A 13,537-nucleotide genomic window follows, 5' to 3' on the forward strand; every position below is an offset into this window, starting at 1 on the left:
ACTTACGCCTTTTTGAAAGAAGCTAATTGTCCATGGTAGTCAATTTTGGACACCTGAAATGATATGATTATTATTACCACAGTGTATGATTAAAACCAGTACTCATCACATCTCTAATACAGAGTGAAGAGGCAAGCGCATAATCTAAAATCTCGCCTCTCAGACATATTGAAAGCATTCTATACTCCAGAGACCTTCACAAGCATTTCTGCAGCTAAAACATTTTTAACTTTGCAGCAGCGTTGTGTTTTTATTCCGTACATAAACAGACCCTTCAGATAAAGCAGGGAGATTTGCAATGTTCAGGAAAAGAGCCTTTTAAAAGCCAGTCACTGCTATTGTGCAGCGGACAAGCGTTTCCTTCACATTCGTCCTGGGGGTGGAGAGAGGAAACAATTCAGTGAATCAGCACGAAGCAACCGGCTTCCCTCCATAACAACAGCAAGAAAGGGTAATGGATACTGCTTTATGCAATATCCTGCTGGCACACTCGTTGTTTTGGTCCATGGCAGCGACGCCAAAGAATTGTTATTATTTCAGGCATTAAATGAGGCCAGGTCAGCCACAGAGTGACCACTTCATTTTATCAAAGCAAAGGCCTGTACATTACGTTCTTGCCTGAAACAACAGGTCAGATTTTCGTAAACCTCAGCCATAAATCCACTGAACTACAAGGCATATGCAAAAAGGTAAAAAGTCCTATTTATGAAGTCACCAAGGTCTGATTAGTGAACCGCTCTATCCTTACTGCTGCACATTAATCAAACATTCTCCACACCTGTGTGGGTGCCTAAATGAACATGCTGTGTCAAAAAAACTATAATAATAAGAGAATAAAAGCTCATAAAATTCATGTATTCTCTATTAAAAAAATGTATTTCTAATAGACGGATAACAGACACCTATGCTGACCAACATCACACTAGGACTGATTTGGAGAGGAAGTGCCATCAACCTGCTATTAAAAAGAGGCAAGACCTGGGATTTGACCAGCGATCCTTCGATCATAGTGGCAGTGCCTTAGTCCACTGGGCCACTCAGAGCCCTAATTCTTTACAGATTCTATTAAAAAGATTCTGGTCTCGTTTGTGGGATGGGCTCATTGGTTTGCTTTCATACAGAAGAATTCCATATGGACCATAGATTGCAATTCCGAACATCACTTTTTTTATAGATACAAACACTCAAGCAGCGAAGAACAGTGCTTTCTGGAGCCATGGCATTTCAATGTGCAGGAACACCTACAAACGAGAAGCCTGGTAGGAGAAGTTTTTCAGCCATGCTGGCAATAAGCTGAAGCAGTAACATGAAAAAAATTATCCAATCACGGAACAGAGTTCACTAGATGCGAACCCCAGACTACCAATTTCAGGAGGAAATGTGGTTTTGCGTGACTGGTTAATTTTTCCACGTTACTGCTTCGACTTATCCCTTGCTCGGCTAAAATCCTTCTCCTATGAGAATGACTTCTCATTTGTAGGTGTTCCTGCACGCTGAAATGCCATGACTCTACAAAAGCGCTGTTCTTCTTTGTTTATCCAAGAAGAAAATGGAAAACAGTAAACAAATGAAACTAGGGATGAAACTAGCAAAAATTAGTGCCGAAAAGTGACGTTCAAAATTGTGCAATCAATTCACCCCAACATGAGCCCAAAATCGGTCCAGGATGCGGACTCATGTATTTGAGAAGTGTAAAAACACCAAATATGAAGTTTAGCAATGGCAAAAAACTACAGAGATGTGTATCCACAGGAGACTAAAACAGACCACCAATATCTGTCTGTAATTTTCTCAGAGAGAGAAAAAACACATGTAGACAGAAATAAAATCACAGAGGAGCCTCAATGAAAGAGAGAATTATCCCAGGACCCTATGAAAATGTAATGCCATTCAAACTACAGTGCATTAATTTTTAATATATATATTTAAAATATATTTATATATATATGTGCCATATTCTGTGCCAGGGCAGAAAAAATGTTTGTCTGGATGCTTGTCTTCTGTGGACCATGAGGGATGGTGGGTCAAGCAGAGCCATACTTGAAGCTCAAAGGGCTCTTGGTATTGACCGGCTTTTGACCACTGCCATCAAGTACGAAGAGGCTAGACCATTCTTGGCTTCGTAGGCCAACATCAGGGCTTTGAGGAAACCGGAAGCCAGTGAAGAGAACGCAGCAGCGGAGTTACATGGCTGAACTGAGGTGCTGAGCTGCCATCCAAGATGAGACATGCTGAGATGCAGGTAGAAACTTGTGTCAGAATGTGGGAAGGGTGAGTTGAGTGTCATAAGCAAAAGAGAGTTAAGAGAATCCATGGGAGGATATTACTTTACCAAGAGAGCCAGTATAGAGTGAGAAAAAAAGCCGACCAAGCACTGAGCCTTGCAGAACGCCAGTGGAGAGACTACAAGGAGCAGATGTGGCCCTCCTGCCATGGTACCTGGTATGAGCGCCCCTTTAGGTACGATGCAAACCACCGCCATGCAGAGAAGGTAATACCAAGGCTGGTAAGGACAGACAAAAATATCTTGTGGTCCACTCTATCAAAAGCTGCAGAGAGGTCGAGGAGAATCAGGACTGATGACAGTTTGGTAGATTTTGCTGCATGAAGCTACTCTGTAACTGCAATAAGAACAATTTCAGTAGCGTGTGCCACTTTAAAGCCAGACTGAATAGGGTCCTGTAGATTGTTCAGAGTAAAAAAGAGAGACAGTTGGTTATAAACGAAAAGTTTGAGGATCTTTGAGAGGAAAGAGAGAAGAGATATAGGTCTGTAGTTGTCGATGCCCAAGCTGTCCAGAGTTGGCTTTTTTAAGATAGGGACAACTCTGGCAACGGATGGTACATGACCTGAAGATAAAGAACTGTTAATAATAAAGAAGATGAAAGGAAGGAGGTTTGGAGCAAAGTAAATAATGTGCAAAGTACTGAGGGCACACAACTGTACTTAGGAGCACACTGTAATAAACAATTAAGCACTTACAAGTAAATATTTGTTGTATACTTTGCAAGTATACTTTTCATTATGTTAATACAGAATAATTACTGTAAGAAATACCAAGCATGGTTCACTAAATACTAAGAAATTGCATAGTACTCAAATCAAATCAAGTACTCAAAAGCAAAAAAAAACACTGATTCTGCACTGATTTGTGTGACCTCACAAAACAATAATGATAGTCACCAAATTCAATATGCAAATTAAATGGTAATGTATCTTTTTTAATGAAATATTCTACCACCATGCTCATTGTTTTGGTCCATGGCAGTGTCGCTAAAGAATTCTAATTAAACCAGATATGAAATAAGAGGAGGTCAGCTGCACAGTGGGTCATTTTAGTGTCACTTCGGCTGTCAAAGCAAAGGAATGCACTAATGGTTTTTGAACAGTTCATTAGTACTGTGAACTTCAAGAGGCTAAATGCCGTTAAATCATTTACCCCTCTCTTTTAAATAAAGTGACATTCAGTTATTCAAATTGTGACATTTAGAGGCACTTCCATTGCTGTCAACATCTTCTACCCTGTTCATTTTGTACAAAAACAGAGCTCCTGACTTCAAAGCTTTCAGTTCTCCTCAACCTTTTAACCTTTAAAACTGCCAATCTGAGCCAGTATGCATTGCTTTGCATGTAGTTACAGATTAGTAATACTTGGGGTGTAATAAACGTCGTGGAGCAAAATAGGTTAGGGAAGCCATAACAGTTAGAACAACATTTATATACAACTTTAAAGGAATAGTTCAGCCACAATCAAATGCTCACACATTTCGTCTTGCAAATGCTAAATGAACTAACAAGAGTTTAAGACACGATTTAGCTTCTGCATATCTAATATATCATTCACTTGTTTCAAACTACATCAAGTTATTAATTCAGAGATGGGGAACTCCGGTCATGAAGGGCCTGGTTACTGTATAGATTACTGATTTTCCTGCTCAGGCACACCTAATTCAATATGAATTAATCGCCAGGTTTATGTGGAATAGGACAAAGTTAAGTACCCTAATGCTAACCATACACTAGAGTCTGACACTCTCTCAAATCTAAGACAATTTGTCATTACTTACCGAGTTTTTAAGTCACAGACTGTAATGTTGCAAATACTCAGAATTGTGCAACTTCCTTTGAGATAATTTCCCATCATTCTTCTGACAGAAATTTAAAAGAAGATATACTGTTCAACTATGGAGCACAAACAGAAGCTGCTTTCAGGCAAAGCTATCCTTGTGTGTAAAGTAGTTTGTTCAGGGAAAAAAAGATTCCGCAAAATGTGGCTTGATTTTATTGGAACAAAAAGACTGTTAAGACGGCTATCTTGGACCAAACTATCACTTAAAAAGTCACTTGGTGTAAAGCAAAGGCTATGATTTTGATTTGATAAGATCTCAGACCCTGATTAACAAAATACAAGCAAATCCTGGGTTCTACACTGAAGCTGAAATGAGGATGACTTCTAAACTCCACCACTAAGACATACATAGAAGACAGGGACCACACTTTCCCATATAAACATTTTTAGTTGTGTACATTGGAGTCAATAACACACTTATTGATGAGAGTAAATATATTATGAAATAGAAATTTTACATTCTGCAGCAGCTAAGTGATGAATTAAAATTGACTACCGTTTCTGCAGCATCCTCCAGAACACACTAAAGGGGCAGATTTAGCTCGTTTCCCCCAAATTATGTCTATTGCAATATATAATCATATGCAGTACAGTATCAGAGAAGAAGTTTACACAGTTCTAATTCAGTGCCTATGAGCTACCAATACCATTACTTCAGTTCTAGCCTCTCAGCACCAGCATGAAACTACACATTCAGACTTCAGACACCAAACATGGTCTTGACTGATCAGCTATGTTTGGGAGAGGAGAACATTGTGGAAATTAGATTTTTGGAAGTATAGCTTTAAGCACCAGAGCCTCTTGTTGAGTCCCTCTTGGCTGATCTAGCAGCGTCATTAAGGGATCAGATGTCGTGGATGCGTGTGTAATTTATAGGCTGGTGGGAAACAGAGCAGTGGCTGCACTCAGCACCGTGCCACTGGAGTTGAAATTCTGATTAATTCGCTGAAATCTGCTGATTATCTACCCACAGCAGATAATTAAGAATGAGTCATCAAATTCTCCGCTGTCCATGTTTCCTCCAAGCCCTGCCTGCTCATGAATAACAATCAACTGTGCAATTCTCTGGAATGCAGAAACAGTGCCTGATGGCACTTGCACCTTTCTCTCTCTCTCTCGCTCTGCCTCTCTCAAATACATAAAGGTTCTTTTGATAGATACAGGCTTCAGGCTGTGTCCCAATTGTACTACACACTAATACTTCAAGGTATGTACTATAGACTAATCTCAATAGTGCAGGTTTGTAGGGTAAGTACACAAAATATTGAGACAGTAACACATTTTGTACTAACAAGAAGTGATGAAGTGTTGCTATTTATACTCAAAAACTATCAGTATTAATAATTAGTACACAGGTGGGGCCCACCCATAGTATAGGTATATGTGTAGATATAAGAATCTATGTTTAATAATATAGTTAGCACATGGCCATGCATATGTATTGTATGCATTATCCTGTATCAACACTACATAGACAAAAGTCATCTGTTCATTCCCTGTTTTTTCTGGAATCAAAGGCATAAAAAAAAAAGTTTGTCCTGCTTTTGTTGGAGAGACCGCACCTACTGCCCAAGGAAGGATGTATACTAGACTTTTGGAGCATTGCTATGAACATTTGACTGCATTCAGTGACAAGACATCAGGATGTTGGATGATCACCACACCACCTCATCCCCAATTCCCCATCTCATCCCAAGTATTAGATGGAGCACCACCATTCCAGAGAATAGTTCCACTGCTCCACAGCTCAATGCTAGAAGGCTTTATAGTCCCCTAGCCCATGCCTGGCATTCGGCAAGGTGTCAAAAGCTTCAGTTTCTCTGCTTCAGAGAATCTTGTTCTTTTGGCAGTACTTCTCTATAGGGACTAAAAAGTGTGTACATTTGTACATCTGTGTCAGTAATTGGTGTAACTTAAAGTAGTTAAATGCATTTATTAGAAGAGGTGTCCACAAGCATTTGGATATATAGCGTAGGTATCTATTTATAATATGTTGTATGTACATATAACTGTATGTACCTGTGTGTGATAACTTTCCATATACAATTATTAAGCCTATAACTACCCGTTCACAGTAATCCTCTGTCCTATATTGTATATGTATCTATTTGTCTACAGAGCGCTAACATTAACCTAACCTGTTGGTCCTGATGGTGTTTCTCTAGGTTTCCACATTATCACAAAAAAAATACAAAAAAACACAAACATATACACACACACACACTTGTAAGACAAGGCTCTGAGGGCACTTCTATAAACCAAACAATTCATAGCGTGTGACAGTGACAGGATTCTGAGATAGTATCAACTATCAGACTACTCGTTTCAGGTGATCTTCACATCTAAAACACATTACATAATAATGTCTAAAAAAATTTTAGAAAACTAGCGTATTTACACATCAAATATCTTGCAATAGATAAGCAAATGTGATTCAAAGGAAACTGGTCCATTTATGAAGTTATAAAGCCATACAAGTTATGATTGCCAAATTTTATATTGACTAGTTATCATATTGTAATTCACAGTTCAGATTAGGTGTAGCTTCTCGCTGCGTAACTGAACTTCAACCAGCTCTTATTCTGCAAGATACCTTCCTGCAGAGTCTTGTTCCAACCACAATCTGCCACACCTGCTTTAGCTAATTAACTTCTTCAGAAGTCCTTGGCTGGCTGCATGAGATACATGATCGGATAGGTGGGGTGGGGTTGAGTGGGGCGTGCCTCATGGCTGTTGTAGGTTGGAACGCAGCAGGAAAGCAGATCTCCAGGAGGAGGATTAATGACCACGGTTTAAGGGATACACATTTGATTAATAGTATTTACAGAAGGTTCAGTGCTTAAGCTGTGTTGCTCTTTTTTTGTGAGCTAGGTTGAAAGTGTCAGTGCGTGTGGGGGGTGTGTTTACCTGTGCGTCCATCAGCAGGTGCCTCATGAGGGCCATGCTCTGTTTCAAAGTGTCCTTCTCACTGGGCAGAAACGCATCGTCCTCATGACTCAGAGCATTTGGCCTGTTCACCATGAAGTGGGCGATCTGATCATTTAGACTGTTCAGAGACTGCACGGCTGTAGATAAAAAGAAAAAAACACAGCATTACATACTTTGTGCTACCTTTGTCTAAGCGGCACACCAGATGCTAAAAATACGGCCTATGGCCTCATTCTCTCTTTCTTATTACTAAAAAAACATGCACTCAGCTAGAGACGGAAAGTAACACATTACAAGGTCCTTTTTCTTCTAACTAAAATGACAAATTGTACTTGTAGATAATACAGTTAATTAAAAACCAACACTGTGGGTAAATCCACAATTGAGGTATCATTCAGGCCTTGTAACTCAAACATTGTAACATTAAACATGTGTTATTGAATAAAAAAAAGAATTCTATGCCTTACATGAATTTAAAGGAAAAATACACTTTTTTTGACAATGGCATAAAGACAAAACAGGATTAGAAGTGACCGGGTTGAGTTTTTAGCACAGAATTAGCAAACAATTTGTGGTAATTAGAACCTATACTAACAGCATTTACTATAAAAGCATTTCATTAACAGTTTCGTTTACTTTAATTCTGTTGTCATAAAGGGACACAGTCAGTCAACGTCACAAATCATTGAAGACAATTCAAGGAGAACGGAAGATGATGTGACTTTTAATGTTCCAGTTATATCAAAGAGGTGGATGTGTTTAGGTAACAGGGATGAATAAATGGCAAAGGAAACATAGGAAATGTATTCAATAATAAGATCAGACATCAGTCCCGATACTGACAAAATTATCCATTCGACATTAATTCTTATGCTATTCTTACTAACATACAGACGTAATACACATAGCGTGGCAGACAGCTGCCCTATCTAACCCCTCAACATACTATCAACTATAGTGAGTAATCCAACTCGGAAAAACAGCTAAAATCCACACACATGGCCACAGCAGCCTGCTCTGTTTACTCAAGACACACGTGCAGGCACACAAGGCCGAATGCTGTTTTGAGTCCAAGAACAAAGCAAAATCAACTATTACATGTTTTTTTCATTAAACATTAATATACTCCAGATTTAAATCCCCCATCTACACTTTTAAAAGCTACAGCTTTCCTGTTTCTGTCATTTTTCAGCGATAGAGACAGACGAGAACTGAACCACTCGGTTGGAGACTTCTACCTGTAATGGAGGATAGCCGAGAGTGAGGGGGAGGGGCAATGATGTCACTGCCACAGCTGCTCTTCCATATAAGGAGAATGAGCTAGCTGCTTTTTGGTCTAACCCTGTTCAAATTTCAGAATAAAAGTCCTGGGTGTTTCAGCATAATTATTCATTTTAATGACAAGTAAATAGTAAGTCATTAATTTATATCTGTGTTTATTTATTATTATTTGTTTTACAAAGTTACTGAATTAATATTTAAGTCAAGCCTGATGCCTTAAGTCTCTTCCACATGTTGAGGTACATAGTTTAATAATTATATAAAACATTTTATTGGGTATTGACCAATTTGTAAAACCTATGTATCATTATCGGAACAGAAAAAAGGCGATCAAACAATAAATGAATAATAATTTAGACCCTAGTCTCAGTGAGCTATTAAACCTCTGTTAAATCGCTTTTAAAGCCTTTAGCTTGCTAACTGGCACACTATTAAGGTTTGTTTCAGCAGTCATGAATACTAGATAAAGGAATTTGCTACCTAGAACCCAATCTACTATACAGTACAACCCCTCAATTAATGAACTTAACTTGTTAATAAAGGAAAAGAACAGCCCTTAAGAAACAGAGAAAGACGAAGGGGCAGCTTTGGTTAGATGATTTGGGCACTGATCTGTATAAAGTTCCAACCTCTGCTGTGGCTGATACACTTGTACCATCTTCACACACACTACCAGGTCAGTGCCACTGCTCCTCTGAGAAAGGCCCACAGTCATTTCTAGTGAATGGCTTTCTTATAAAGTGGAAGGGGACTGTATATCATTTGACCACGACAAAGTCCAGCCAACAGATTTAAAATGAACCCAAAACTCTATTTTCTAGATTAGCAAAGAGAACAGCTTATTAGCCTGACTGTTTAATGCTTCCACTGTGTTTTAATGACTAGCCACGCAGAGGCAGCGGACCGGCGATAATGATGTAATAACGTCTCAAATCTATAAAGGATGAACTGAAGCAGCTTGTGTTAGGGCGGATATCCAAAGCTATCGCTCTGGGATAAAAATGAAGCTCAGCCGTAGAAATTACCCAGATTAGCTAAAGCCCAGGGCTAACAGATCACTGCTAACCATTTACTGAAAGAATGATGGTTAGAAAGACTATCATTAAAACAAAGATAGCATTGTTTCTAACTGCAGAGACTTTCTACATCGTCGTAATTGTCTTGTGTGAAGTGGTCAATGGGCAGTCCGTCTCATTACTGCTGGGTTGTGGCGGTGTGTGTGTGTGCAGCCTCAGCTGGTGTGTGTCTGGCTTGTTTAGCTCATCGAGCACCACGCCGCCTTCCCTCCAGATGATTCCGTTCATTGGCATGCAGCTGGCCCCATTCTAATCCGGCCCCCACAGGCCCCTGCACGCTTTCATTTATCATTAATCCCCCTCACTTAGCCCAGTCTGCCATGATTATTGTAAGTCCATTACAGGCCACTGTAGAAATATCGCATTCACACCCATTCCAATGTATTTATTCATAAAGTCCCAGCCAATCATGGCTAACTCTTAGCTTGTTTCAATCAATCAGAGCATCAACGTGTCCAAGATGGACATTGCAATGTTTCTCTCCGTCAACATTAGGCTAGAGTGGACGCCACCCTCGCCGAGAGCAGTGGAGGGGAGAACCTATGCAGAAATATACAGAAATATACAATATATATGTTTTTTTGCTTAAATCGCCTTATAGGCTATGTGTGCAGAGAGGTAGAGAGAGATTGGAAAGAGAAGGAGGTAGGAATAGAAGGAGAAAAAGAAGAGAGAGGTCAGTGAGAGAAGGGAAAGAAGGAGAGACAGAAATGGAGCAGGAGAAAGAAACAAAGAAAGAAAAGACTACAGAAAAATAACCGGAGGAATAACATGTGAAAGAATGATGGGGGGGGGGGGGGGGGTTCGGGGGGGTGGAGAGGAAGGAATGGACACACTCTCTTCCAGTCAGGTCAGTTCAGTTCATCGTGCTTCGTGGGTTGAATGGAGGTCTCGCTAATGAGCTTCACTTCCACACAGCTGCCAATCAGAGAGGCACTGAGGGACCCAATGCATCATGGGAAATGCGGTCTTTGGGGAACAGCTCTTATGGAGCTGTCAGCCCTTCCGCAGCATCTCTGCAGTGTGTGAGATTAATGCACAAATACAGACTCGCTGCAGCCTGGCGTACCTTCAGCAGCTGTCGGAGGAGCGTATTTCAGGGCGTGAAGTAAAACGGCCACACTGAACACAGCACTGCTTTAATGAAAAGTTAATTAACTCTGGCAGATGTGGCTCTGCAGCCTGTGAGACTCCGAACAGGAAAACAGGAGCAGCGAGGCATGAAAAAGCCTCGCTCATCCGATACCTCTGCTGAGGTATCACCCAGAAATCTGCTTACAGCATTGCAGGGGGCATTTAAGATACTGAGAGGCAACTGCAATAACAACAAAAAGACAGTTAGCTCCAACAGACAGAGCTCTTTCCTACCATGACTATTTTGTATTTCCAAGCAGACAATTTTCCTGACATATGGAAGGAGATACCGGAATCACATTACAGGAAATCGCACAATGCTGACAGAGGCATAAAACAATGCTGGAACAAAGTCGCATCATTTCCTTATTATCCGCAGTGTGGAAAGATAGTTCCCGTTGTGTTCTTTATTGTGAATCCGGTTTCCATCCACACGCAGTAGATCTACCATACACAGCCTTAAGTCTTCTCTCATTATTGTGTATACTCTTACCACTCGTGGAATTAACACAAACTGCCACACCTCACATAATCTCTCCTCTCACAGGCAATTTCAACTGGCTCTGGCTAACTGCACTTCTGTGCACTGCTTTTATCATTAAATGTGCTGGATCCCATACTAATCCAATTCTTTTTTTGGAGTCTTCCAATCTGATCCAGTGGATCGGGATTGGGCCGGTCCATGCATGTTTCAATGGATCAGGTTTTGGCTATTTTAATCCCGAACTAGTTCTGAGTCTTTGTTTTGACCACGGCGTTCAGAGCACCATCTGGTGTCCTCAAGGAAACGTTAACGAATATTCCTGCCCAGCCGTAACAGAAACACTCTGTTTTACCAGCGGGTAAACCCCGCACCTTTCTTTGTTTTCAAACCAGCACTAAAGAACACTCTCAGAACCGAGTGGTGGCTAACACTAATGCTAATACACACACGCCGTAGAAACCCAAATCACAGCACTGTCACCCACTATAAAGTTATTTCACATTAGTTTAGGAACATATAGGAACGATAAGAACCATTCTTTAAAATAGGGGTAAACTGATCTGATATCGATGCAGATACTAACAAAATAGCTGGATAGGGTATCAGATAATTAGGCCATTCCAGGGGACAGATCCATTCACTGAACCCAATCCCACACTGCTGGGATTCTAGGCTTAATAACTCAGCATCAGAGTAGCATACAGGCATGAACACACATATCGTAGCAGGCAGCTACCCTATCTAACATTAGTGACTGCCCTCAACTGGTCATCAAGTTATCCAGCTTGGAAAAATAGCTAAAAACCATACTCATCGCCTGTATCTGTTTACTCAAGTGCATCACATGGAGGAGGAGTATGCAGAGGATCTCACACACACACACACAGACACAGCCGATCACTGTTTTAGTGTCCAAAATCAACAGATTACATGTTTTTTCACTAAATATAAGTTTATTCCAGCTGTTTTTTTAATGCCACAGCTTTGCTGTTTCTGATGTTTTTTAGTGATGGAGAGAGACAAGAGCTGAACTTTTTGGTTGAATGCTTGTGTCTGTAATGGAGGATAAAGTAAAGCAAAGTTACTATATTAATGTTTAAGTCAATCCTGATGCCTTACGTCCCACGTGGTGAGGTTCATGGTTTCTTAATTCAGCAATGTTATCGGATCGAGTAACGACCCATACACAAAGTTTATGTATCCTATTGTTTTGGAAAACAGAAAAAGTTGGATCGGTGCATATTTACTTTGAAACTTAAATGCCGTTACTACATTTATTATATTGTTACAAATCAGGAAGAATTTACATGACAAAGGCTCTTTCAGTGGTAATGGCTCTATTTTTTAGAAACGTACATTGCCTTTCAAGAACCCCTAAAGATTCTTTAAGAGTGTATGTGTGTAATCATCTCTAAACAATTTCATGCATCCTAATGTGAAATCACATCTGAGGAAGCAGCACAGGAGGGAGTCATTTCCTTAGAGTGCAATTAACATGCCACCAATCTGCATACAATCAAATTAATGACAAGTACCAATTTAGTTACGACCGCACTACACACTGCAGGCTTACCATGATGTTTACTTTAATAGCAACAATTAACCCTTAGAAGTCACAGTTCCTGTCAGCATTGTGTTTTTTATTAATTATTTCTTACAAATAGCTCACTGATAAAACATCAAATCAACACCACATCTGCTTTTGTGCAGAGAGGTTATTATGTTCTAAATTTAATGAAAATAAACTGTCAGTTTTAGACATCAAAACAAACAAAGTCAATCAAACCTGTTATTAAAAACCTGCACAGTAAGAACACTAAGGCTGGGCAGTATAATGGTAATAAGGTATACTGCAGTCTTTAAAAATGATGACGGTATCTCCCAATGAGAACAGTAATCAAAATAATGATATGTATGATGCTATTTAAGTTATTTTCTGTCATATTTAGGTTATTTACTGTCTAGTATATAGTCAAAAAGGCCCGTTCACCCATGTGCATATAAGAGGGCCACAAGGTTGGGGTACTGTGGGAGCTCACTGATTAGTGCTGAAAGTAGGTGGTTTGCATGGATGCATTTTGCCACTAATGTTCGTAAAGTTACGAACCACAGATTAGTCACAACCAGATCACGGTCGATATTGGCTGTTACATTTTGTGGTATCAGATATAAGTCTTTATCCTTTAAACATCTGTCATTTTAACACTGTCTGTACTGTAGTGTTTGACCTGCTAGTTAATTGTCTAGCTGGCCGGCTACAGGACCAAACAACATAACCTTGCATTTCAACTGTTAACAGTCTCTCAATTAAACACCAGTCGCTCAACTTCACTGATTTTAGTGGGGTTTTTCTCAGCTAGACTTAAGTGGGTTCTAGAATGCCAACATGCTAAGTAAGTTAATGCTAAGCAGCTTCTTTCTCCTGATTTGCAGTAGTTAACATTTGTATTTGTATTTATGAAATGATAAAAGTAAAAGGTGCACAGTGTTCACTTAATTGTTGAC

The 13,537-nt window shown here is 39.8% G+C and overlaps 1 protein-coding gene across 2 annotated transcripts in view; it reads right to left on the reverse strand.

Moving 5' to 3' along the window:
- LOC140542678 (kazrin-like) overlaps positions 1-13,537 on the reverse strand; it is a 264,173-nt gene that overhangs the window by 189,830 nt on the left and 60,806 nt on the right. For both annotated transcript variants that reach the window (XM_072665519.1, XM_072665520.1), the window contains exon 3: positions 7,037-7,194. In XM_072665519.1, the coding sequence (XP_072521620.1) occupies positions 7,037-7,194 (158 nt within the window). The remainder of the gene's footprint in view (positions 1-7,036; positions 7,195-13,537) is intronic.

The sequence above is a fragment of the Salminus brasiliensis genome, chromosome 21, assembly GCF_030463535.1.
Source record: "Salminus brasiliensis chromosome 21, fSalBra1.hap2, whole genome shotgun sequence".
NCBI classification, from domain to species: domain Eukaryota; kingdom Metazoa; phylum Chordata; class Actinopteri; order Characiformes; family Bryconidae; genus Salminus; species Salminus brasiliensis.